At 40.1% G+C, this 27,500-nt stretch overlaps 1 protein-coding gene across 15 annotated transcripts in view; it reads left to right on the top strand.

Annotated features, from left to right (window-relative positions):
- The window catches only part of ptprfa (protein tyrosine phosphatase receptor type Fa), a 349,840-nt gene that overhangs the window by 104,093 nt on the left and 218,247 nt on the right, over positions 1–27,500 (top strand). For all 15 annotated transcript variants that reach the window (XM_037535019.1, XM_037535014.1, XM_037535013.1 and 12 more), the window contains exon 2: positions 6,885–7,046. In XM_037535019.1, the coding sequence (XP_037390916.1) occupies positions 6,935–7,046 (112 nt within the window). In that variant the 5' untranslated portion in view covers positions 6,885–6,934. The remainder of the gene's footprint in view (positions 1–6,884; positions 7,047–27,500) is intronic.

Below are 27,500 nucleotides of genomic sequence, written 5' to 3'. Positions count from 1 at the left end.
TAAATTTGGTTAATTGAAATTGTGTCTGACATATGACATCAGCCCTCAGGGACTTTAAATGTAATTAGCCAGTTAGCTGTTAGGCTGCAGTGATTACTTGATTTGATTAGTCATTGGCCACATTAGTTATGGCTAAAAAAGTGTCATTTACCTAAAAACCAACCGCAGCAGCACTCTATAGTGTGATACATGTGGTCATTCTGACTTGCAGTAGATTACAGGAAGTGTAGGGGGCGATGTGGCTGCTGTTGCTTTACAGCATTTTGAGCGATGGTGGCAACGAAGAAAGAGGAACCTTAAAAAGCAGAATTGTTCAAGCAGTTGAATAATAGAAAGATTAGTTGATTATAGAAATAACCATTTGTTTCCGCCGTATTTGGTTAACATGGGCCATTTGCATTTGGGTTGATTAATGTACATTGTGACTGCTATATAAATGCAATTAGTGAAGCAAGACAGCTGGTATAGTAATCAGTGTGGGTTTTATTCTCATTTGGCACATCCTGGGTCTCCTTCCTGCCGGGGGAAGTATTAAGGGGAGAGATAGAAAGGGATCCTGCTGCTGGAGAGTGGATCTCCTTCAGGAGAGAAACTCATCCCCCCTACTGCTTCATCTGCAGGGAGGAGATATTGCTCTCATCCAGCGGGAACGTGTTTGACTTTGAGAACGTGCTCAGAAACAGAACGGCAAGAAACAAAGCAGAGCGCTGGACAAAAACTCTACATATACTGTACTTCACTCTTTCTAGACCATTCGAATCCCAAAACATGTCAAATTCAGATTGTACCTCAATCTTTGAGGTAAAAATAACATAAAAAACCCTTGTGCCAAACTCTAGATGAAAAACAGAATAAATTAATGGAAAGTTACAAAACTGTGAGAAATGCTGGGCTGCTTGTCCCCCATCACTAAAATATCCAGAGACAGGCTGCTCAAAACTGTCAGTATACTTTGCGAATATTTTATTTTTTCCTAGAGATCCACTCATAATTTACGTACTAAAAACACTTTACGAGACCATTCCCTCAGAATTACACAGCCTGTTTTTGTTACTGTGGCTTTAAAACTGATATATGTAACTAAGGCCTGTTCTGAGGTCTGGCCATGCATCCCGCCTTGTTCAAAAAGCAAGCTGGGCCGAAACACTCCTAAAAATTTCAATGAGTGGATAATAAATGGTAAAATTATAATACATGCAGTTGTGATGATTTTCATCTTAGTTTCTGTACGTGGACTGTATGGACTGGAAGTGAATGGCATGTTTTGAAATTTTAACAGTGTTTAAAAACTACATTTGACTCTTTTATTTGTTAAAACATTATAAAATAATATATTTTTCCATGACATAGGCCCATTTTTGACATATTGCTGAAAATTGCTGTTGTGTTTACAGTAGATTCCCATGTTTCTGCTGTAGATTTAATCTGTTGCAAAAATAGTTAGGTAGATAGATATTTAGATGTGGGTAATCTTCAAATACAGCACTGTAGAAGACGCTAAACTGAACATGTGTGAAATTCTGCTCCTGATTTAAATTCTACTGTGCTGCTGTTAGTCCACACTTTTCACTATTGCTCCAATCTTTCAGAGGTCAGTGCTTAATCCAGACTGACTCTAGGACACTGTGAGTTACACAAAGCTTTCCAGGCAATTGTTGAAGTAGTAGTGCCCCCCCCCCCCTCCCCTCCCCTTCTTCGGCCTTGGCTTTCATTTGCAGTAAATGTTTCATTCAATTTGCCTTAAGCTGAGTAAGATGGTAATTCCTGGTATGGGAATTAACCCCTATTCTGAGGGATTTAAACGAAGCGAGTGAGTGACAATAGCAGAGGAATAATGTTGACAGGATTAAATAAGCAGAAGGACTCTCTGCTCTCCGCTCTTGGCTCTAGATTGATTCCATTCATTTAATAGAATATCTGGCATAATTAAAAGAAAAGCATTTGAAGGATATGAAATGTATAGGCGGTGAGGATCGCAGGTGCACATCTAACGGGCGAAAAGGAAATGTGTAGACTTTATTAGCATTCACCGAGCATGTCTTTAATTGTGTCTGAGCTGTTTCTGCCTATGGTGAATTATTTTCAGCTGAAGCAGAGGAGAGGCTGATGTGTTTAGCAATCAGTTTTTCACTTTGGGGATTATGTAAGATTATACATCAATCCGTCAGTAATGAATGGAGTACGGCTGAGCGCTCTTTTTGAGCCGTCATCGCTCTGAAAGCCACACTTCAGTAAATCATACAGCGTGGTGGATTTTATTACAATCAGTAAATCATATGAACACATCTCAAAACACAGGTGAGAGGTCAAAGGGTCAGGTCTGTTTCCACCTTCTTCAGCATTTCAGAACGAAGACATTATGACATCATGAATGACACAGTTGGTCTCAAAGGGCTGTAAATGCCACCGTATTGGCTCTTTTATTGTGGTTTGTGGAGATTTCCTATGAAACATCTCTTCCTCTGCCATTTCGCGTTGGATCTGAAGGCTGCAGCAGGACGGATAGAGGGTGGAGGCAGATGGAAGGAAAGTAAAACTGAACAGATGAAGCTGTCGTTTAATACTTCACTCGTTTGTCCTCTCAGAGAGGCTCCTCGCATCCCTGGCCTGCCGGGAGACATTAGCAGGGATTTGAAGCTGTGTGCTACACACGCACACTCTCACACATTCTTAGCGTTGTGCTCTCCTCCTTTATCCACTCAGCAGCTGCTCTCACTCTCTCTTTCTCTCTTCTGTTTCCGCTTCTCACGAGACCAGGAGCTGCCAAGGTGCGGCTTAAACACAGCTTTACAGGGAAATAAGGAGGGTGTAATGTTCTCCACAACCGTGACGTCTCGTTTACTCTTTGTTCTGCTGTTGTAGTCTTAGCTGGTTCCTGGATTAGTACACTGTGGCCAGCAAAAGTCTGGAGACATATTGCTTCATTTCAAATCTGAATTCTCACTGTTTCTTTCTGAATTCATTTAGGGATGCACCAATATGGACAATATAGACATGTAAATATATTGTATATATTGTGTGTATGCATATGTATATATATATATATATATATATATGTGTGTGTGTGTAGTGTGTGTGTGTGTGTGTGTGTGTAATGAAGCATTAGTGTGAAATATCAAAAGATACTGTAAACACATCTGTTAAAATGTTGAAATCAGGCTATAAAATAGGTTTTGCTGCTGTAAAACGCCTGTTTGCTAATACTTTGGGTAAACTTTGCCGCAACTCTCAGCTTCATATTCATCAAACTGGTATGATTAGTAGATTTTGCCTCAGGTTTTGACAGTTTGACAGGTTCATTTTCCAAAATGATTGTTTTCAGAGCATCAGTTGTTTGAGTGAGCGAGTGGCTTTCCTGTGAAACTAGAGATGTTGGGTTATCTGACAAGCTTTAGTTTGGCAGTGTGGACTATTTCTTTTCTTCATCAAACCACAGCACGCATTTGTAGAAAAAACAGTTTGCCCTGCTGCCTGTTGCATTCTGTACCCTATTGTTTTGTTTTGTATATAATTTTTTTTTTATCCACTATTACTACATTATAGAGTGTTGATCTTTTACAGATATAATTTACAGTCAGAATTTATGTGATCATGCAATACATAAAGACATGCCAATGCCTGAATGTAGGATTGAAAGTGTTGGTGTCTTTTATCTCAGAGTTTCAGACTCCAATTACTCCTACACACACACACACACACACACACACACACACACACACACACACACTTTCTAAGCTGCTTATCTTTCTGGGTCGAACGCTCTGTGTGTGGCGTTTATGCTGCATCACTCTTTTGTTTGAATGGTTTCCCTTGTATAGTGTATATTTGTTTTTAGCATGGTAAGCATCAACTTAAGCTGATTTTATATGCTGTATGTTGGGTAACCAATCATAATGTCTGGTGAGTGAAGTAAATTTAGCATCAGATGTAACTATTTAGCTGCAGAGAAGAAGAAAAAAGGAATGTAACTATGTGACAAGCCGTGTGAAGCTGTCGTCCTCACTCTAATAACTACAGAACTTACACATTACCTTCATCGTTGATACTGAAGAATTAATAGCACTGGCAACTAATACGTCTTAAGATTAATAGCTGAATAATAAGCCTGCAGTTTGAGGAGTTAAAGAAGGTGGAATGATTTCTTGTTTCCTTGTTTTTCATCTACACAGTGGTTGATTTAGCAGTGCTGGCTGAATCACAGCACACACCCAAGGCAGAAAGCTGTGTTTTCTTTAGCAAAGCAGAGAGACAGCAGACAGGCTTCTGTGATTGCAGTGAGTTCTCAGGCAGGCTGGAGTGTGTGCAGGGTGAACGAGTGTACGTCCTTACTCTGAGCAGCTGTGTGCTCAGGGCCGCAGTCTTTGCTGAAGCGTGCATGTGTGTCTGTCTTGAAGCTCATGGCCTAATCTAAGGTAAGCTAGTTCCAGGTGTATGATTTCCCACAGTAATCAGAACAAAATAGAACATCCAGGCAAGACAGGTCTTAGATGCTGTAGTTGTTAGAGCCAATAACATAAGCATGCTGTCATTTTATGATGTTATTATTATTATTTTATTAATTTTTTTTTTACTTTAGCCAAGAAATCATAAAACTGCAGATTCTGTTCTTTTTTTCATATCATTTGGGTGTTTGTACATAGAAGAAGAGCTGTTCTGAACTAACACAATTGAATGGTCCATATACAGACATGATTTAAGATAGTTTCACTTGCCAGGACATCATTTTGTGCAGAGCAGATTTTTGAGGGTTAATGTAGAATTATACAGCACATAGAACATTTTGCTGGAATTAATGTCTGGATATAAGAGAAGAGTTCTCAAGGACTGATGATAATCTCTGACTTGAGTGCATTAGTTTGAATGTTAAAGCTGCATCGCAATTAGGGTGAAAATCACTCTGTTCTTAAAGAAATGGATAAAAGTACGACATATAGCTGAAAACAATCTTAAAGACTGAATTTTGTCCATTGTAATATGTAATGGTATGCCATATAGTGTCAGAAACCACATAAGCAAGTCTGTGATTTTGCATGATTCTTATTGTGTACATTAGCTTTTATCATTTGTAGCTAGAAATTTGGGCTAAGGGGAAACTATGTGCATTTGATTTGTGTCAAACTGTTCCTTCAAGCTGAATCACAGAATAACTGTGTATTAAAAATCGCTGTTTTCCTCTTTGAGTCCATGTTCTAGACAGGTCTTAATCTTAGACTTTTAGGACTGAATCTGCATTTAAAAATCCTTTTCAGGCAAAGACTATGGTTAATCATCATTAAGAAAAAGGAAAACAGCGTCAGTGCTTTGTCTGAGTTTTTGTCTGTGTCAGACGGCGGCTGTCTGCTCGTTGCGAGTGCATGAGTGTGATTAATTCAGTGTAGGTTGGGGGTTTGGCACTTAGGCGATTAGAGCTGGTGGTTAATAGGTATGAGAGGCAGCTTAATCATCAGCCATGTGCCTAAAAGACAGGGACAGAGGGTCCCTCGGGGGTCACATCCCTCACCAAATGGCCTATTAGCACAAACACATCCCTGGAGACACACACGCACACATGGAACTGTCTTAGGGCCAGAGGTGTGAAGACTCCTGCCAGCGGAGTTAGAAGCTCTCTCTTGGGACTCGTTCCACGGCCCACTCATTCAGCTACACTTAGACCCACATAAAGCACTTTATCTAATTAACACAGACATCACTCAATCGTGGCATTGTTGCGCAGAAGAATGAGTATAAGCATGAGAAATGTAATGAGTTTAGCAGGCACAAAGCCATAGTTCTATGTAAAAATTAAATATAATTTAACGCTTATCTCAAATGTCACAATCATGATACTATCATGCTTGGATATATGGAGAATTGAGAAAAGGCCTTGTTCTTCTGAGCCAGAATGGGTCAAGGCATTGTAAATAATGGTCTTCAGCCAGAGCTGGCAAGGACTGTTGTTATTTCACACTTTATGGTACATAATATCATTGAAGATTGAGGGAATCTGGAGAAATCATGCGTTCAGGGCAAGGCCGAAAACCAAATTTATTGGCAGTGACCTCGACAGCACCGCAAAAAAGCACGCATGTGTCTATCACCACATATGCTTCTCAATACGTTGAAAACCCATTGCTATTAAATGCAGTCAGTCACCACATCCACAAATACAAGACTTCGGAATGCACAGCAGATGCGTCAACAGCATCCTGAAATGCTTCCAACTTCCCTAGACCCGAGCTTATCTGAAATGGACTGATGCACGGTGGAAACGCATATTGCGGTCTGATGAGTCAACCTTTCCGATTGTTTATGGAAATGTATTTTATATTTGGAAAATAAAAATATAAGGTGTGAAGTTTATGAGGTTAAACTTAGAACACTGTGTTTTTCCTGATTTTTTTGGAACTGTATTTGTAATAACTAATTCTGTCTCTGAATGCATTGCCAGAGAGACGTTCGGTTTAGTCGGGTTCAGTGATTAGCCAAAAAGTAAAGAATCAATCTTCAGACATCAAACATTGACTTCATCTGAGATAAGGAGGAAAAGGTGAACATTTGCAGCTAAACTATACACAAGATAAACATTACGTCACATGTATGAATGTTCAGATTAACCGCTGTTACCAGATTAAGCCTGTTAGGCTCATTACATTACTCATGCTTGCGCTCATTCTTCTGCACAACAGTGCTGTGACTGAATGATGTCACTGTGTTAATTAGATGAAGTGCTGTATATGGGTTTAGGTGTAGCTGAATGGAATGAGCCCCAAGAGAGTGTTTCTTAGCACTGGTGGGGGCTCTCACACCTCTGGCCCTGACTGTGTATGTGATTTTGGTGAGCTTTCGCTTTAAAATCTACAGATCAAGATGCTGTTTGTCTGATGCAAGTCTCTCTCTGTCTGTAGGTTCCTGTAGATGGTAGTGTGAGCTGGTAGCTGAAGTGTGTGTTGGGTGTATGAAGTGGGAGCGTCGGGCCATGCTGCCTCTTCACACACGGACGACTCGTCTGCCCGGGGTGGCTGGACTACTGCTGTTTCTGCTGCTGGCCACATACACGCATGCAGACAGTGAGTACTACTCTGTACACGCACACACACATAATACCAACACACACATACAACTCTGAAGTCGCATCATCGAATGCACGTTATGAAGAACTTTGGCTCTAAACTTTTTTTTTTTTTCTGTGATTAGAAAAATGTCTTCTATGATGCTCAGTGCTGAACTCAACTTTAATATGTTAATATTAATAAAGTTAATATGTTCGGTCCGGTGTACATTATTCTTCTGAATATCACTGGCTGCTCTGAACGACAAGGTTGTTAAGTAGTCAAAATGTCAATATTATTATATGCAGGCCAACACTGCTGTGCATTTAATTGACATCATAAACTGGTGGCTTCACCAAAAGACTTCACACAAACCAACAAGCTTGGTCAAATGTGGTAGTTAAGCTACAGTTTAAGTAGCTAGGTAGTTGAAGTATAGCGCTACTTTCACGTAGCATGGATGTACCATTATTCTTATTCCAACAACTTTAACGACCTCATAGTTCTGAGGATCTGGTGATATTATTTACACAGGACCAAACGTATTAACGTAGGAACATTTTTGTGCACCACAGGATATGATAGCAGTAAAAATGATATGAGAACCACTTGTTCCTAACCTGTTCCTAACATCGGCATGATTTACAAAATGACATACGACTTCAGAGGTTAACAGGCACTCATATTGTGATTTTCCTGCTCATATGAAACACTCTTCTGAAACTATAAAGGTCAAGCACATATTCTCTCACAGACAAAGAAGCACGACATAAACAGGAGGTTTACAAAATAACAGAAACATGGCGTAGCGTATTCATTTTATCAGAAACACCGTATTGGTAAACTTTGTAGATTTATCCGTACTGACTGTAGCCCATCTGTCGTTACACAATATATCAGCCCCCCTTTATTCCATTTATCATACAAATGGGACCCCCATATTATTTGGGTAGCTGGCCATGTACACTAACTTAGTGGTCATGGTAGTTGGGCTGTGTTAAAAATATCCATAAGGAAAAATATCACGGACAAACATGGGAATATGTGTACCAACATAGTGATGGATGTTAATGAATGTACTTTATAATGATAATTGTTAATAATGAATCGTTCTGTGAGATAGCACCATTTATAAAATTCAGCAGTTACAAATGTAAGCACTGGACAATGTTGTCTAATAGTTAGGGTCATGTTCTTTACTGCTTTTTGTATGAAGGTCGATGTTGAACAAGAAAGTGTTTCATTCCAGGCCCTTCCGTGTGATTAAAAAAGTACACACTCATGCACATTTCCACACACTCATTCGCTCACGGTCACTCTTACCTAGAAACAGACACACGCATGAGACAAACACACATCGTTTCCAGGTCTGTTTGCATCTGGAAAGCGTTTATCTTGGATCTAGAGAACAAAATGTTGAAGAGTGAGAATCCGCTCTGCTGGCAAAACAAACACAAATAAAGTCACTGGCTTTTTTTAGCAAACTGTGTTGGGGAATATGGAAAAACCCCATTGCTAAGCACTTTTAACCATAATATACAGCATTTATAATGGAAATCTGTTTAGATGCACAAACAGCACTGAACCCTGCCTGCTATCAGATTTCAGTGATTGAGGGAACAGACGGGTGTGTCAGAGATTCTGGGAACGAAGCGAGCAGCCAGAGAGAGCAATCAGTAGTGTGTTTGTTTGCGTATTAGCATGCGAAGGGCGTTTAGTGCAGCTAGCTCCAGTCTCATTACTCGCCGCTGTCCTGAGGGGACCGGCGCACGCCGTAATGAACGCGACATGCTTCATGTCAAATTTGGGAGGATTTTTAATGGTGGGGAAATTAATAAGTCAGAGAAAAAGGAGAGCCTACTGGTTTCTGCTGTGTGTCAGAGGGGAATTGGCACTGCTAGTGAAGATCAGGCTGATTTCTCTCGCTGTCTGACAGCTTCTTTTTTCAGCCTTTGAGCAACAGAGAAAAAGCAAATTGGTCATTGAACGGTTGAGACGGTTGAAGGAAATGTTAGGAATTGTGATTTTAACAGTGGCAGCTTGGATAATAAAGGCAGTCTTAGTTGCTAACTAGTTAAACTATCTAAGAGCTTTAACAATGTTCTTGTCAAACAGAACTCTCGGTAAAAAATTACACTCACTAGCCACTTCACTACATTCCCCTCCCTTGTGGCTCCACCTTGCTGGTGTACAGTAAGAAATGTAGCCCATCTGTTGATGCACATGTTTGTGTTAACCAGCTCTAGGTTGTGTTTGTGTTAATTCTAGACCGTGACCACTGGTTTCAGAGCCACTCGTAACACTGACCAATGAGTGACCAATGACTCACTTTGTTATTTAAAATGCATAGAGAAGTAGCATCAAATATGTGGGAAGTAGGACGAATGATAACTTAACATTTGAAAGTTGAACCAAAGGCTTCAGACTTTTTTAAAGCAAACATTTTTACCGTCTTTACTGTACTTCACAATGTAAAGAGCTATCAGAGCTGTCGGATAAATGCGGATCCATATGTGTCCACAGACATGTGCTTTAAATCAAATGGTTTTTCAGGGTAGACAGATGGCTCTTAAGCTCAAAACACTACAGCTAGTGGCTCTGCTGGAGCACCGCTTTTGATGTTAAGCTCACTGTGTTATGGGAAGATTTCTGAGACTGAATCTTCATTTCTAAATGTGGCAAATTGTGATAAAAGTGTCTGTTTCAAATTAAGCTATGCTAGATGAAACTTTCAGCCGATGAAAGCGTCCCTGCTAAACATGTAGCTTTTGATACTTTTATCTGCTGAAGGTTTCATCCAGCATAGCTACATTTTCTCCTTTTTACGGGGAAAGAGGTGCTTATAAACAGTCCCCCCAGCCTTATATCTGGAAACAGTTATATTTACTTAGTTTAAGATTTCAGTGCATTTGTACTTCCATCCATCTATCCATCCATTTTCTAAGCCGCTTCTCCGTCAGGGTCGCGGGGGGGGCTGGAGCCTATCCCAGCAGTCATCAGGCGGAAGGCAGGATACACCCTGGACAGGCCGCCAGTCCATCGCAGGGCAGACACACAGACACAGACAGTCACTCACACACACGGACAATTTAGCATGTCCAATTGGCCTGACTGCATGTCTTTGGACTGTGGGAGGAAACCGGAGAACCCGGAGGAAACCCACGCAGACACGGGGAGAACATGTAAACTCCACACAGAGAGGACCCTGATCACCCGGCCGGGGAATCGAACCCAGGCCCTCCTTGCTGTGAGGCGACAGCGCTACCCACCACGCCACCGTGCCGCCCTATTTGTACTTCCATTAGTGTTTATGATAATACTTTTACTTTTATTCAAGGATTTTTTTTTCGCTCATATGTTTTACTCTCCACCTCGATAGTGCACAGTTATGTTAACCATCCTCTAGCCCTTTATTACCCGTATCTGACATCACAGCTGCAGTTGGCTGGATATTTTTGGGTGGTGGACCACTCTCAACCCTGAAGAGGCAATGTTGGTGCCACTGCTGTGTTGAGAATGGTCCACCACCCAAATGTCTGTTTAGCAGCAGACCTGGTGTCAGAAACTCACCAAGACGTGCAGGACTGACTTCATTTTTTAAACAAAATAGTTGACAGCATCAAGAAGTAGCATCAGATATGATTGAAGAAGGCCTCTGAATGCTCACTGAACATTTGAAAGCTGAAAACTAGGCCTGAAACTTTTCAAAGCAAATTGGTGCATTTGACCTTTATTTTGCAATGTAACAAACTATCAGAGCTTTCAGACAAATGCAGATCCATGAATGTTCATAGAAGTGCGCTGTAAATCAAAAGATGTTTCAGCGTAGACGTATACCAGCTGCTGAGCTCACAACGCCAGCACAGCCAGTGGCTCTGCTGGAGTACTGCTTTTGAAGTAAAGCCGACTTTGTTATGAGACGATTTCTGAGAGTGAATCTCCTTTTTTAAATGTAGATTCACTGGCAAATTTTGATTATAGAGTTTGTTCCAAATTAAGCTGTGCTAGATGAAACCTTCCGCAGATGAAAGTATCTGATTAGCAAACATTTTAGCACACTACCCTTCACACTAGATGCTCATAAACAAACTGCAGAACTAGTTACATTTGCTCAAGTACTTGTACTCAAGTTATACTTACATGTATTTCCTAGAAAAAAGGGAATATGTCAAAAAATAGTTAATACCAACCGTCACTTCCTCTGCTGGTAGATGCCGGATGTATTAAAAACTACGGCGTAGGCTGCTCCATCCGTTCCAACTTATGTGGATGCTGACGGTGACTGCTGCTTTAAAGATGACAAAGCCTTGTTACTGCAGCAGTGACTCTGATTCTTAGCTATGCATTATGTCATCTAGTCCTTGACCCCTGGGTCACTGAACTCAGAAGGCTGGAATGGTCCAATCAGCGAACATACGCTACTTCAGCTCTTTATGGCGGTGGTTACGCATCTCACATTAATGATTCACCCAAAAGCCTGCAGTCAAACAGTGAGATTTCACCGTGTATGGAAGTACAGTGAGAAAAATAATATGTGTGAGAGCTGCGTGCATGGCTGCTGTGATAGTAGACTAGTACAAGGCTCCCCAGCTTCGGGCTGTGGAGCAGTGGAACTGTGTTTTCTAGAGTGTTGGAGCAAAATTCAGTACCTTTGGGATGACTCTCACAGTGACTCTCCCTGATGAAGGCTTACACTGGATTGTGTTGAGATATTTAACAGCCAGGTTATGAAAAAGGCATTTTAATTTAAGAAGAATTGCCTTGGAGATTCATTTTTTGTATTACCTTTTAGGATGAGGTGGAGTGGCGTTACAGATCCAGAACTAATCATCCACATCAATACCTGACCTCACTAATGCTCTTGTGGCTGAATGCAATCAAATCTTTATTTTCCTCAATGTCCCAAGTTTCAAAAGCCAGTAGAGGTTACTGCAGCAAAGGGGGTGCACACCTCCTATTAATCCCCTTGATTTGAAATGGATGAGCAGGTGTCTACAGGCTTTTGGTCACACCATTATAATAAACCAGTGAGTGTATATCAATTAAATTGTCAATATCACTCTAAATTTGGATCTTGTGAGCCCTATGCTGTGTTTACATGATGGTGTTGAAAAAAAAGTGCATAGCCATTAAAAACAACTGCAATATTGACAGCATCATGACAAAAATGTGCAATTAATATAGAAGAGCTTTAGTGGTGTTGATTGCTTATTTAAGGTGGAAGAATGTAGGAGGTTGCTCCATAGTCTGGACTTCAAGAATGAGAAGTTTGGCTTCCATGGCTTCATAAAAAAATCAGCATTAAGTTTAAGTCGACTGCAAATGTTAGGAAATTGACTCATTTACGGCATTTGGCTGACGCTCTTATCCAGAGCGACTTACAATTTGATCATTTTACACAGGAAGGCGAAGGTGGTGTTAGGAGTCTTGCCCAAGGACTCTTATTGGAATAGTGTAGGGTGTTTGCCTTGGTGGGGGATTGAACCCCAGTCTACAGTGTAGAAGGCAGAGGTGTTAACAACTACACTAACCAACCACTCTTGCCTGGAGTGATATTTTACCTTGGGTGTCTCGACTTTAACTCAAGTACATGATTTGTGTTCTTCGTCCACCTCTGGCTTTATGTTATGTCTCAGCCAAGCTTAGCACTTAAGCAAGCAAATTACAGAATCATTTTCTTAAGGAGTTGTATCTGATTTTCATACGGTGGGCCTATTTTTTAGGTTTGTTTCTTTTTGCAGTAGGGCAGTGGGGTCACAATATAAGGTCCTAGTTATGCCACTGCATGTACACACGGGAGTGTGAGGTTTAGAAAAGCCTTAAGAATTCAGTCTCTCCTCCACCACTGAGACTCCAACTGACACATATGCTCCCTGGGTGTAAGCTGGCTTTTCTTAGCCTGAGCTCACATACGCTCTTGTTCTTGTTGCTTTCTCTCTCTCTCTCTCTCTCTCTCTCTCCTGGTTACTATGGAGGAAATGGTGTGAAGTCTTTGTGTTAGCAGTTCCCCTGGGTCACTTTTGCGTGATGATTTGCAAAATAGAGCCCTTTTGCTCCTCTCTATCTCTCTCTCTCTCCCTTGCTTCCCTCCTCTCTCTCTCTCTCCACCTCTCTCTTGCTCTCTCTCTCCCTCTTTGTTTTGCTCTCCTCTCTTTTCCCTTTCAAGTCTATGTGGCTCTTCTTCCGGGCTGGCGTAGGAGGCAGTTTTGAAGGCTGTGTGCTGCGAGCGAGGAAGAGCCATGATTTATTTATGAGAGCAAATATGACCGTTGGTGTAGCTTTAGCACGCGGGATGTTAGCAACACAGCGAAGGGGCGTATTGAGTTTCTCCCGTACTGATTGATACCACGCTGCGTTCGTTTTCCGGAGTCGAGGAGGTGATGTTAATATGAGATTAATGCCAGAGCCAGCAAGAGAGAGGCTTTTGCGAGGAGATTTAGCCTTTACACTCACGCACTCACACTCGCTCACACAGCCTATTGTTGTGGTGCCAGGCTAAATCCACATATAGCTAATTAAAAGAGCGATGTTGCAGCCCCTGCACTCCTATTCTCCACCCTCTAGTCTTTCTACCCATAATCCACTGTTCGTAACGTCTCAGCTGCTGCAGCACCAGGTTTTACACAATCAGGCAGAGGTTTTAAGAGGTACTGAAGATTGCACAAATACCTCAATTTTTAAATCCCTCAAATAGTCACAAACCACTGGTGCGTCGACTTTTCGTGCACACTTCTGTAACTTAAGAACAACCCAGCCACTTTACACTGAAGTCCATACGGCACTGAGTAGGCCAGTCACACTTTCACTGACACATTTTCACAAGCAAAATTTCATTCAATTCAGCATAGTCAGCAATTTGCATCACATTACATCTGGGAAGAATAGATACAGTTATCTATGGAGAGGACAAATGCAAGAATGTAACTGCAGCACTATTTAAGGTGGAACAGAACCTTTAGAACAATCCTGTGTGAAAAATATTCTTTACTTTTTTTTGGTTTGTTCCTTGCACAATATTAAATCCTTGTTTGTTGCAACCATAATCATGAAGAAACTGAAGAGTTTGGATTTTTTTCAGTTAGCAGAGTTAGTTTCTATTAGTTAGTATTAATCCAATGCAGCCCACCAGTTGCTGATAAAAACATGGTTGATATACGTATATCTGCCTCTACAGTACACCACTCTGCACTGTGGAGGCAGATATACGTACATCAACCATGTTTTTATCAGCAACTGGTGGGCTGCATTGGATTATCATAAAGCTGGTAAACAAACTCCAAACAAGCTTCTCTCAGAATGTCCCCTGAGCCAATTACAATGAAAGAATACAGAGTCGACACAGTTGGATGGTAAACTCCAAGCATTTTGACTCTCTGGGTCACGGGCCTGTAGTCGGCCCTGACGTACTGGAGTCAAAGAATGGACTCTTTTGAAAACGTCTCCCAAGCTTGAAGCTCAGAGACACACTCTCGTTAGCAAACCCATCAAATTACACAGTTTCCTCCTTTACCTCAGAGGTAGTTGATCAGCCAAGACAAACAGAATTGCATGTCTGATTTCAGACCCTGTATAGTCGGTTTCAAAGTTGCGGCTGCATTTGAGAGACCTTGACCGCGAAAGGCTTCTCTTCAGTGCTTACTCACACAGTCGAGACAGCCTGAGCCAACACTTCACAGCAGTACTGATGTAACAAACATGACACCTTGAAATATTCATTTTAAATATATAAAATTAAAATTTGGATTTCATTACAGATTCTGGTGCCAGAGCATCTCACCACTGGTGTGATGTATTATGGGTGATGGGAGGTCTGAAAGGATACACCGTTTGAGTCCTTCAAATTCAGGGTAATGCAGGAGGGCAATTCTCAGCTGCATTTGAAGGATCTAACAAAACGAGACAGCTTTCAGTGATGTAACAGCTGAGAAATGCAGCGCTTCTCGGCTGCATCCTTAGCTCTGAGACACATCTCATGTTAAAGAATTCAGGCATTAAGATGGCTGTTAACACTATTTTTAGCTCTGCTAAATTTACCTTTGTCCATTTTTGCAGTGCCTGAATTTACATAAGCAAGTCTACTTGTGATTACTAAGCAGCTTTATGTGATTTAAGTGTGTGATGATTCAGATATGCAGTTTGTATGATGCTAATGTTAGCTACATTAGCCTTGTAGCGTAGGCTCAAAACTTCAGACATCGGTCATGTCTTGAATGACTGACTACACTTGGGGTGAGTGGAGAAACTGCATAAATTAGACTTTTTAGATTTTTTGTTGCTGGTGGTATTGGTGTTGTTTCTTTATCTGTTGTCTTCTTGGTTTTTGTTTGCTGCCTTCTTGGCCTGGGCTCACTTGCAAAAGAGATTTTTAATCTCAGGGTGAGTACTCTGGCTAAATGAAGGTATCAATGGCTGAAAAAGGTATGTAGATAACATAGTAACACCTTTAAGTTAAGTGATACTTTTTTGATCCCACAAACTGGGAAATTCCACCTCTGCATTTAACCCATCCGTGAAGTGAAACACCACATACACACCAGTGAACACACACACTAGGGGGCAGTGAGCACACTTGCCCTGAGCGGTGGGCAGCCCTATCCACGGCGCCCGGGGAGCAGTTGGGGGTTAGGTGTCTTGCTCAAGGGCACCTCAGTCATGGACTGTCAGCTCTGGGGATCAAACCGGCAACCTTCTGGTCACAGGGCCAGTTCCCTAATGGATCAGACATATATGTCCAATATTTCAAACCTACATACATGTACACAACACCATATGTACATATTTTTCTAAACATATGCTTAACCCTTTATGATCAATGATACATATGTGTATGTGGCCATATATTAGATTTCCACACAGCGTGCAGGGAAAATTTTACTTGAAGACTTCACTAAACCAACTATCACCAGTAAGCAGATTATATACACCGCCATAAATAGCACAATATGTGCAGATCATGAAGTATTAGATGAAATACTTCACAGCGTGTGAGAAAAATTATGAGTGTAATAAAATAGTCTGAAGGAAAAGTCTGAAAGGTTAATCATGGGAGGTGATGATACTGATGTTTCTGCTAAGGAGAAAATGAAAATGAATGCAAAGTGATTACAATCCTTAATAATCTTAACAGCTGTCCTGATGCAATGTTCGTCAAAAATAATGTGAAAAGATGGCACGTTTATGCTGATAATGGCTTTCACTGTTGTGACAACTCTCTGTAATGCCTCTTCAAAAGACCTGGTTTCATACCAGACACTGATACAACCTGCAGCACTTGCCTTAGATGTAATCTCAGTTACATTTCAGGCCTTCACTCATCCGCAATTCTTCATTTAAGTTGGATTTTTAGAGATTGTTCCCCTTAAAATCTAAGGGTTCATAATGGTCTATCAGTCATTTCTGCACTCATATTGCAGAACTAAGAGTTAAATAATTAAAGAGTTAACTAAGCTTAGGGCTTAAGAGGTAAAGATTCTAGACTGACTAACTGTTCACAGTCTTCACAGTACTAAGGGGCCGTGGTAAAAAAAAGTTAATAACATTGCGTTCCCTCGGGAAAACAGCTTTTAATGTTAGCTATGCTGAAAACAAAGCACTAATGTAGACAGTGTGTGTAGGCACCTCAGGTCCTATGTTTGCTTGCTGTTTACAAGCATATATTTTGCAAGGGAATGCAAACTATTTGCAAAGGAACACTTTTTTTTGTAAGGGAATGTGAAACACTTGCGAAGGAACGCAGCGTCATAAACCTTGTTTTTAAACCACAACCCCTTAGGGGCTCCATATCACAATCACTACTGAAACATTTGCTAAAGTTTCGGTAGTGAAATGTTTGTTTCAGTAGTGACAAAATGGAACGTTCAATCATTTACTTTGATTAAGAAAGTAAGCGTTCAAATTCAAAGCTTAAGAATTTTAGTTTAAAATCTAACTTGGTTAAAAATGTGTTTTGAACTTTGACTTTGAACCAATTTGATAGAATGATCCTTACGTGATCCACGGTAAAACCTGCTCTCAGCACAGAAGCCTGATCATTTCTAGTCAATGTATTTCACTATGTATGGTAATATGCATAATACCCAATGTTGACATCTCTTTTTTAAGGTAAAAATAAAAAAAAACACAAAGTCTAATAAAACTTAATATATACAAAATCTAATTTTAGAAACTAGAATCTGTTGGTTAGAAAAGATTCCCAGATTAGAATAAGACTACCCTTATGAAGGGTTTATGAATGGTTTAGAATTTGTTTATTGATGGTTATTAGTTAGGTCATAAACACTTTGAAATAATTACTTATAACTTCTGGTTTAAAAGGTCAGCTATTATATCTGAAGCCGTCTTATTCTAAAGTGGTAGAAAGTAGTGAATATATATTTCTTTATCACTGTAAGTAAGGATGACACTGTGAGCTCGTCAGTTTCTAAATTGTAAAACGGACGTGAAATGGATTTTTCCTACCAAAGCTACACAGGCCTGAGCAGCTGGACGTAGAGGTATTCATGACAGAGAGGCAGAACAGACACTATATAGCATGAAAAAGCACTACAATGTTAATGTTATTTAATAAAAGGGAAAAAATTGTGTTTGTGGTGACAGAATCACTCAGGATAATACAGTCAGTGACACACAGCTGAGAGCAGCCTGACCTGCTAAAGAGCAGAGACACTCTGGGGATTCTCTCTCTCTCACACACACACACACACACACACACACACACACACACACACACACTGATGTACACTTGTTCTCTCTCTCTCTCTCTCTCTCTCTCATTCACATTTCTCTGGAGTGTCTGATTCCACTGTTGACTAAGTAAAGATTAATTCCTTAAAACACACATAATTAGATGACAGAAGCTGTGTGTCAGTGTAAAGTGCATTAGTGCTGTCCCTCCGCTATAATGCTTTGATGTATGTGTGTGTGTAACTGAGTTTGGTTTTCAATAGATCTAATAAAGCTACACAGCTTTTGTTCACTCCAACAGATGTTTGGTAGAGTAGGTGAGATACAGGTAGCGTTAAAGTGTCTGCAGTGTATCGATGTCCATTCGACAGAGATTGTCTCAATGAAAACACCCCCATGGCTCATGCATGATTTTGTTTTAATACAGCGTCACGATGTGGGCTCATACGTGCATATTTGTATATACACATAGTACTGTATACCTTAAACAAATCAGCTGCTGATGCTCTCAGAACAATGGATTGACCACTCCAGAGTCCAGACCTCAGCATCACTGAATGTGTTTGGGATCACTTGGATCATGAAAAAAAGAAAATTTCAAAAGTTTCTTTGAAAAACTGAAAGTGTGGCTCACAAAAAGAACGGAAGCTGTAAGAAAAGGAAATAATGGACACAGTAAATACTGGAAATTGATATTATGTTTAGTTTGGAAGCTTCTCTGTAATTTTCTGTAAAATATATGTTTTTACTTTTTTTCCTGATGTTAAAAAATAAAGTTTGTAGCTTGAATAACTAAACTAAAAAAAGAAATTCAACTTTTGGACAGTTCTGTAGGTGCCTATATGTAATATTATGGCCCATATATGTATTATGTAAACGCATGTATATGTAACAGTAATAGCAGGACAGGAGGGACATTTGTACCATCTCATTTTACGAAAGCTATGGTTAAAAAAAAGTACTACATTTGCACTGAATACTTTTGCAGCATCATTGCAGCTAACTGTTTTTTGTTGTCTGTATATGTGTGTTGGTGTTTACAGTCTAATTAGCAGATCGCAGTTTTACATTTGGGAACTCATTTGCATATTAGAGGCTTTGAGAGGAAGGAAATGATCTAATTTAGGGAGTGTGTGTTTAACCAGATATGCAGTGCAATTTAGGTTCAGGTACATGATTACCTGATTATCTCAGGGAAAGCTGTCGTCAGTCAGACGAGAGATGCAGCGTTGGGTGCTACAACATCTGAGAACAAGGACCACAGAGGTTTATAGATAAGCGGGAGGGTTGAATTGAGACAATAACTGAGTTGAGTCAAATGTGTTACAAGTGTATTAGTGCAGTGTTACCCATTATAGTGTTATTGTCATGTTGTTTTGCACAATTTAATGTTTCTTCTGCCCAAAAACACCAAAATCCAACTCATCTGCTCATTACCAAATGCTTAATAAGGTCCAAAGAACAAAACAAATGAACCAATCAAAAATCTGAAAATACAGTACATGCATCCAAAGAGATGCTCATTTCTTTCGGGCTCACGTTGCCTCCTGAATTTGCTTGACTCAAATGTTGCTGTAAATCACTTCCATATTGGTGCATTAGTGATGTCAATACTGTGCCATTTGCCATAATGCCATAAAACATGTAATCTTGCAAATGCTGACATACATTGTTCATAGATAGAAATGTTATTCAATTCTTATGTATATGTCAGGACGTCCTTGTGTAAGTAGAATTAAGTTTTACCTGGTAGCCCCCCCACCGCCCCCACCACCCCCCCCCCCCCAAAAAAAAAACATTAAACATTGAAAAACAAAAAATATTGTTATTTATTAAATGTGTTAAATAATTTTATAGTCCAATTTGTCTTGCAAGGCCAGTCTTGATTTGCTAACAAGCTTGGGGATGGCTTGGTAAACTTTTAGTGCAAGATTGTGGCTAACAAGTTTGCCCCTCCTCTAAAACCCACCTTCAAATTCCAGTAACACAAGTAAATAAAGCTAGCCAGCAGTCAAATGCTGTCAATGGCTAATAGAACTGCTTTTCCCTTTTCCCTTGCAGAAGGTAATGTAGATTTTTATTACACATAGTTTGTATTTCACACCCATAAAACACATTTTCATGTGTAGCTAGAGTTTTCTGGGGGACTTTTCAGCTATGTTTGCTTTTGTTCAGCTTCTTGCTTCTTCAGCTAACAGCATGCATGTTGTCCATCAAATGTTGATGAGCACACCATTGCCCCCTGAACTCCACTTTTACAAGGCTTTGGACTGGTTTACACATTTTAAGCTCAGTTTGTTCCACTCTTATGAAGTCTTTATTTCCACCCACGTTTAGCCCCGAATTTCTTATGTTTATCACCAGGTGTTCACATTATGCCATTATTACAGGATCATCAGGCCCATTTTGAGGCAGATTTGCTCCTCCCAACAATCACAAAAGGTCTGCTGATATCAGAGCGATCTGAAACGATGATCCTCTCAGAATATCCTGTAGTGTGGAGTGTCTATAATCCAATCTTTCCTCTTTAAATCTATGATTGTGAATCATAAATTTTAAACATATTCAATGCAACTTAGGATTTGTCAGTGACTGAGTGCAGAAGATGCTACAGGTAGTGTGGACACTGATTCTCTGGTGGGAAATAAGATCATGCCTGAAAGACTTTCAACCAATGAGCTGTGTATGGAAGAAGTTATGAGCATAAGTATGAGAACATAAATCGAGAACTAGTCACCTAATGTATGTATGTATACACATGTCCCTATTGACCTCTTCTTTGTGTTGTTTCATTCAAGGCAGATTGTGTAGTGTATGGATTTTGACAATGACAATGATTACGGACAAAAAAACCAGTGAAAAATATAAAAATGTGGGCCAGGCATTATGAGATGCCTGCAAGATGGCAGTCTGCTGTTTTCTGATACTACACCATGCAGGGTAGTGTGTTATTACTACATTTTAGAGTTAGGGTATTCCAGCTTCTTCTGTTCAACTCACTGTCACTGATTCTTACACACACATACACATAGGTAAAAGGTTTTGTCAGTGACTGAGTGCAGAAGATGCTTTGTCTTGAAAAATGAGGTAATTATTTATGATGGATTTTCAAATGCCAGTGTGGGGGGGGGTCAGAGGTTTTTGGAGGAAGCGGATCAGCATCGGTTCTGATTCACTGCCCACAGTTAATTCTGAGGAAATCACGGCTGTACAGCCACGTCTGATTTACAGGCATTCAGTTACGTCAACACAGGAGCCATTTAATGCTGAGCTTACTTAAAAAGCAGTTTCTCTTTGTGTAGTATTTGGAGTTTCTTTCATTCCTTTTATGTTGCTTTACATCTTTCATGATGTAAGAACAACATTCAATACGGCATTTTTACTCTTAGAAGTCTACACATTTTATTTGTCATTAAGCCATAAACACTACAGCTGTTTACTGATGTAAGTCCACACATACATTATGTAGTTACCAAATCAATTGCATTTACATTCAGTTACCTAATCAATTATATATATATATATATATATATATATATATATATATATATTCAGTTTAACTTCTACATCAACAGCTTTGAGCCTACACATTTTAAATGTTTGTTTCTGTTTATTTTTTATCTAAAATATGCCAAAAAGTAAAATTTAGAATCGCCATAAGGAGCAAAGATTTTCACTGGTTTCTGTGAGCTACAAATGAGAAAAGGTTAATATAAAATCATAAAATGTTAAGATGCTTTTGCAGTGATAAATGTGACTTCTAAGGCTAGTTTTAAAGGGTGAAACTTCTGTGCAACTAGTTGCAGCTGGAAAGTTACACAAGACATTATTTTATATTCAACACATTCGATTATCCCACCAGTTATCAAGGTTTGCAGCTAAGTAGGTCATGTAGCTAAGGTCATGATGAACAGCATCCTAACCAAGTATAACAAATGTTCATCATTTTAACTTTAGCTAGCAAGATAGTTAACTGATTACCAGAAAATGAGCAATATTATAGGTGGCGAAACCCGTATCTGTGATCAACAGAATGAAGATGTGGATCACAACAAAGAAAAGGTGGACGACATCTTATAGAAATTTTGTGTGAAAGACCCACACATGACTGTGAGCTTTGAGACTAAATTCTTGCAGCAATGCATGCCACACCTTTCTCAGTCAACCCAGCAGAAGTGACGGTGACCTTTACATGACAGGCCAAATTGATTCGCCTTTGTTTCTGCAGACTGTATGATCAGAAGATGAGTCAATTTAACGAGAAGCGTCAAAGAGAAACATTCTGCTCCTCTCGTCGCATGCAGAAGGAGACTGTGGGCAGAGAAACCACTTTATCTGTCAGTTTTAATAAGGTCCAGTTCCCTCCCTGTGCACCTGGCAGATGCCTTGTCCGCATGTGTAGGTTGAAATGTGGAAGTATGTGTATTCAAGGCTGTTTTCACAGCTAGTTTGTTTGCTGAAGTTCACACCAAGGTTTGGGTTTTTTGTGGCTTTGCATCTTTTTCATTTGGTTTGGCTGGTTTCACATAGAACTGGCTAAAAGGCACCAGTTGACAAGTGTGGGTGTTCGGTGATTGGTCAGAGATTTTGCAGTGATACAAGAGCTCTGTTACTCTTACATTTGCTACCATGGAAACAGAAAAATGTAAAATAAAAAATAGAAAATCGAGGCGTTTAACGCAAAGCCAAGTAAAACGTAATTTGTTATCTGCTTCTTTATGATGCCTCAATTTGAATTCAACCAATTAGGTCGCTGATGCTTGGTTAATAATACATTCTGCATCCCATGTGCCAAAATCAAATGCATTGCTTTGGTATTGTTCTATTGCTCATCTGTCATTATTAGTAACAGCTTGTGCTGTATGAGCAATATGAACAATTGTCAGGATTCAGGTGTTAAAACAGTCAGACTATGCAGACAGTACAGCGCTGAAGAACTAAAAACATGTGCTAGCGTTGAATTCCCTTCTTTGGTGCTGACCGTCATAAAAGTGCATTCCCATCAGCAGCAAACCGAACCAGGGAGCACAGTTCTCTTGTTCTGCACCAAGTACAACGTGGACTTTTTGGATTGGTTTGCACTAGAAAACAGGCAAACAAAGTGTCCCTAAAGCAGGCAAACATAGACACTGGGTAGGCTACTTTCCATTTTCGAAAAGTGTAAGGATAAGAGTTTCATCTTAAGGAATGTTCAGGAGCTGGAACTTTGTGAGCGCTTTTGCACACAGTTCTGATGTCAGTAACTCAGACTGAGCTGCTTTTGGAGATGTAACACCACACATGACAAAGCAGAGGAGAAATAATCCTTTTAACTTCTGTTAGTTCTAGTTGCTGGGACACAGCCAATCAGTCATCTTGGTTGTTGGCATGCCAACACCAGAAACATCTGATTGGCTGAGTGCATTTTTGTTTTTGTTTGATGTGCAAGATATCAGTTGTAGACATGGTCAAATAATTTTTTGACCCTTTGGAATCAATCAATTAAAATAAACAATGTAGGGTATGCTTTTTTTTGGGGGGGGGGGGGGGGGGGGCAAATAAACTTCAGAAACTTTGAAGAAAACTGCTTGGTTTATTGTTTTCTATTGTATGTGTGTAAATAGTCACAAATGTTCAGTAATTCTGAACTCCAAAGTTAATTAAATCAAAACACCGTAATATGTTAATTCATTCAGTTGTTCATTCATTTATTTAGTTTGTTGTTCATTTATTTACTCATTTATTTATTGTTAGATGTAAAAAAAAAGTGTTAGAAAATACAGTGTTTACTCATCTGTGGGTGTGGTCTTCTATCTAGTTTAATCCAAAAAGTTCTTGGAATCTCTCAAAAACATCTGGAATTAAATAAAAACAACAACACCCTCCAGATCATCAGGATAACTTGTATGCATTTTGTGTTCCCTAGGAAAATGCTGCTCTCACTGCAGGTTTGTTCTTGTTGGAATTTTTCCTTCACTTTTCAGAGAAAGAAACGTTTGGAGTTGGTTGTTACTGGAAGACGAGCATTTTGCAAGGTTAATTGTTTTCTAAAGAGTCATGATCAAATTGGTGTGATGTGTGTGCGTGTGTGTGTGTGTGTGTGTGTGTGTGTGTGTCTGTGTGAGCAGGTTGGTAAGTGGAGGTGTGTGTGACATGACTAGACTAGCACTGGCACTAATGTGAGCTTTTTCAGTGGAAGAGTAGCTGCTTTGTTTGAAACTTTTGTCATTTGTCATTGTGAATTGCCTTTGAAATACGCACACACACACACACACACACACACACACACATACAAGATATTTGGCCATCTGCCTAGACACCATTAAATCCTGGTTATTTGAGACCAAATGAGGAAAGGGGCCTGTAGGACAAGTGTGCGACGCTGCATGAAGATGAGACTGTAAAGGGTCTCAGGAGGCCCATGTGTGTGTTTGGTTGGATTTTACAGTGCTGTTTTAACATGCTATGTCATTACCTTTGCATTTGAACTGGTGACAGAGCTGATTACAGTACAGCCAAAACACTGTCAGTCAGGCATGGTGCGCAAACACACACACACACACACACACACACACACACACACACACACACAGTGGGGATTTCTGTGCAGTAAAGTGGAAAGGCATAATAAATGAAACCATACCCAATGTTTCTGTTTCATTTCAGTAGCATACATTACTGCATGAATGTAGCACAAAGAGAGAAGAGGGGACCAAGCATATAGAGATAATACAATAGGATAGAGAAATGGAGAAGAAAAGGAATAGGGAGAGAATAAGATGGAAAAAGAGAGAATAATAAAGAAAAAGGCAGAGAGAGGGAACTAGAAGAGGGAGAGAGAGAGTATAGTATAGAGAGGGGGAAGAGAGAAAGACAAAGAACTGGAAATTTAGAGAGAAGCAGGAGGAGAGAGAAAAACATAGGAGGGAGAGAGAATAACACGGACAGAAGGACAGACAGAAGCAGAGGGGAAGAGAGAATAAAATGAAGCGAGTGAGAAAAACATGGCCAGAGAGAGAGAGAGAGAGAGAGAGAGAGAGAGAGAGAGAGAGAGTTTGAAGGTGAATTTGTAACCCAGGACGACCCGCTAATGGATCTACATGTCAAGTTGGGAGGTGTTTGATGTGTCGTTCTGTGCAGTGCCAAAGAATCTTCATCCAGGCTGTACTGTAATGTGTGTGTGTGTGTGTGTGTGTGTGTGTTGAGGCTTCACATTTAGAATAGCAGAAGCAAGAGGAGGCTGCAGCTGGTAACTTCATCCTTCAAGGTCAAACAGCCATGCTGTACTGCAGGCTTTGCTGATGCAGAGAGATACATGCATCTTCAGAAATCTCTGCTTGATTTTTCACATCTTCCTGTTTATTCATTCCCTCTCTGGCCACTTTATATGAAACCCTATCCTTTTACAGTGTATGTCCAAAAGTATTGAGACACCCCTTGTAATTCTGAATTCTACTTTAAGGAGCACGCACATTGCACACACGGCTGGTATAACCTCCATAGAAAAGCATTGCCAATAGAATGGGATGCCTTGAAGTAGCCTGCGGGGGGCTGCTGGGCAGGCGTGCGGGGGACCAATCAATACCTTTGAGATCAGATGAAAGGCATTTGTGATAAAGAACTGATTATCCAACTTCAGTAGCTGACCTCACTAATGCTCTCGTGGTTGAATGCAATCAAATCGTCACAGCAAGATTCCAATATCTAGTGTAAAGTCTTGACAAACTCTCAGTTAATACCTTTGATTTCAGAAGAAATGTTGGATGAGCAGCTCCCAGCAGACTTTAGGGTGTATAGTGTAGCTCTATCTTGTTGGTGCATCAATGGTCAGTTTCTGCCTGGTTGGTATTTTTAAGTGATGGACCTCTAATTTCAATTAACAATTATTTATAGTGTCATCATAATCAATTCTATAATTGCAACCTATCTGCTACTTTTCTGTTGAATTGACTAGCTAGCGGAATGTGCTGCTCATCCTAAACATCTGAATGGAGTTAACTGTAATCTGGCGGGAGGTCCATGCCTGAAAGCCCTTCTCCTTCCAGTCTAACTAAAAGCTTCCCTAGTGTGGGTGGGAACACGTGGGCGACTCAAAAGGAGGCAAAAAGTTGACATTTCCTATCAAAGTCGATACATGCCAACTTTGACTGAATAGAATAGCAAGATATAAACATTAATAATTAATTTTTCTTTTAAAATAGGCCACATAGAGGTAATATTGTCCTACCATGTACATTGTTGCCTGGCTTTTAGCTGCAGAGTTAGCAGCACTAGTCAGTTTATCGGTTCTCAGTACTCTACGCTCAACAAGTTATTTTGAATGAAACAGCTTTATTTGAAATTCTTCTTGGTCAGAGCATTTCACGTAGCGTAGACTGAGCATACTGTGTGAGTCATAGGCTTTATCCGTACATGATGGTCTATTTAAATGTACAGTGAGAGTCAACAAATAAGAAGACTACTAAAGTCACACAGTGTACGCCTCGGCTTTAGAGGACATCTACAACTACAGCTCAAACAGCCAAACAACATTTTTCAGACATAAAACTCCACAAGTGAGCTCCTCGGATGCGTTAGCCTCTGCTACACAGAGTGTTGTTGAAAGAGACAGATCGGGGTACAAAACTGAGAATTGTACTAATTGATGTGCTTTTCTGGCAAGGAACAAAACCTGCAATGCTACTCGATCAAATTTGACTGTTGTTAGAATAGCTAGCTAATGCATATCATTTAAAATGAGCTAGATTTAATGATTTAACAGTTGAGGTACATTACACTCGTTTACACTAACAACTACTAGGAGTTTACTCAGTATTGCGTCAGACTCTTTATCGGCGCGTACTAAAAACGTGTCCTCGTACTTGTTCTCTGGTACGATGGAATTGATGATCTCTAGAAGAAACTTAGCACTTGCTGATGACTCTGGGTTTCAGATTTCAGGCACTGAATGCTAGGCATTTGACATCAAATATTAAAAAAGACCATTTAATTTATGATTATGTTAGTTTGTCCAGTTGCTTCTGAGCCCCTAGAAGGATATGTATGAATTCCTCCATTGTTCAGCCAATTTGGGTACAAATGCCCTCAAATTAAAGCTAAACGTCTTCACTTTGAGGACCCATTCATGATTTAATTAACCTCAATACTCTGTGGTAGATAAATAAAATGACAATAGATGTAATGTAGTCTGTTTAAAGTGGACCTATAGGGTAGGTGAAGCTTGTCAAATGGCCGGTAAGTAGAGGTACAAGGAAAGGGTTCTTAACAAAGTTGTCCACACTGTCCTCACTGTTTCTTATGAAAATTGAACATGCTGTATTGTGGAGTTTTGAAATGTGAAGGAACAGCAGGTCTGTAATAAATCTGTTTAAGTTGGGCAGTGAATGTGTCATCAGCAAACCTCAGTGTATGATTCATGCCTCTCTGACCAATACGCTGTATTTGTTAGTGTTGTGTGTGTGTGTGTGTGTGTGTGTATGCGTGTGTGAGGGCATTGTGGGAATAATACACACTATGCTGTAATCACTGCCACCTCTGCCTCTCGCTGGAGATTTTTATGCTTGTCCGAGCATTATACACTCACTGAACGGCGACTGAGTGGTCCAGCAGAGCACTCACAATACACACACATACACACATTCACACTTACACAGCATGACCACCTGCTAACACATTCACAGGCAGAGATAAAGGAGAGAGAGGGAGAGAAATAGAAGATACAGAGAAAAGAAGAAGACTTAGCAATATGCCCAGTCTGAATCTCTTTGTGTGCCTCCATTCTCACATACTGTGGACCTACGTTCTGTGATG

This window comes from Pygocentrus nattereri, chromosome 26 (genome assembly GCF_015220715.1).
Source record: "Pygocentrus nattereri isolate fPygNat1 chromosome 26, fPygNat1.pri, whole genome shotgun sequence".
Lineage (NCBI taxonomy): Eukaryota > Metazoa > Chordata > Actinopteri > Characiformes > Serrasalmidae > Pygocentrus > Pygocentrus nattereri.
The sequence above is the reverse complement of the archived record's forward strand: the minus strand, read 5'-3'. Positions and strand labels throughout refer to the sequence as shown.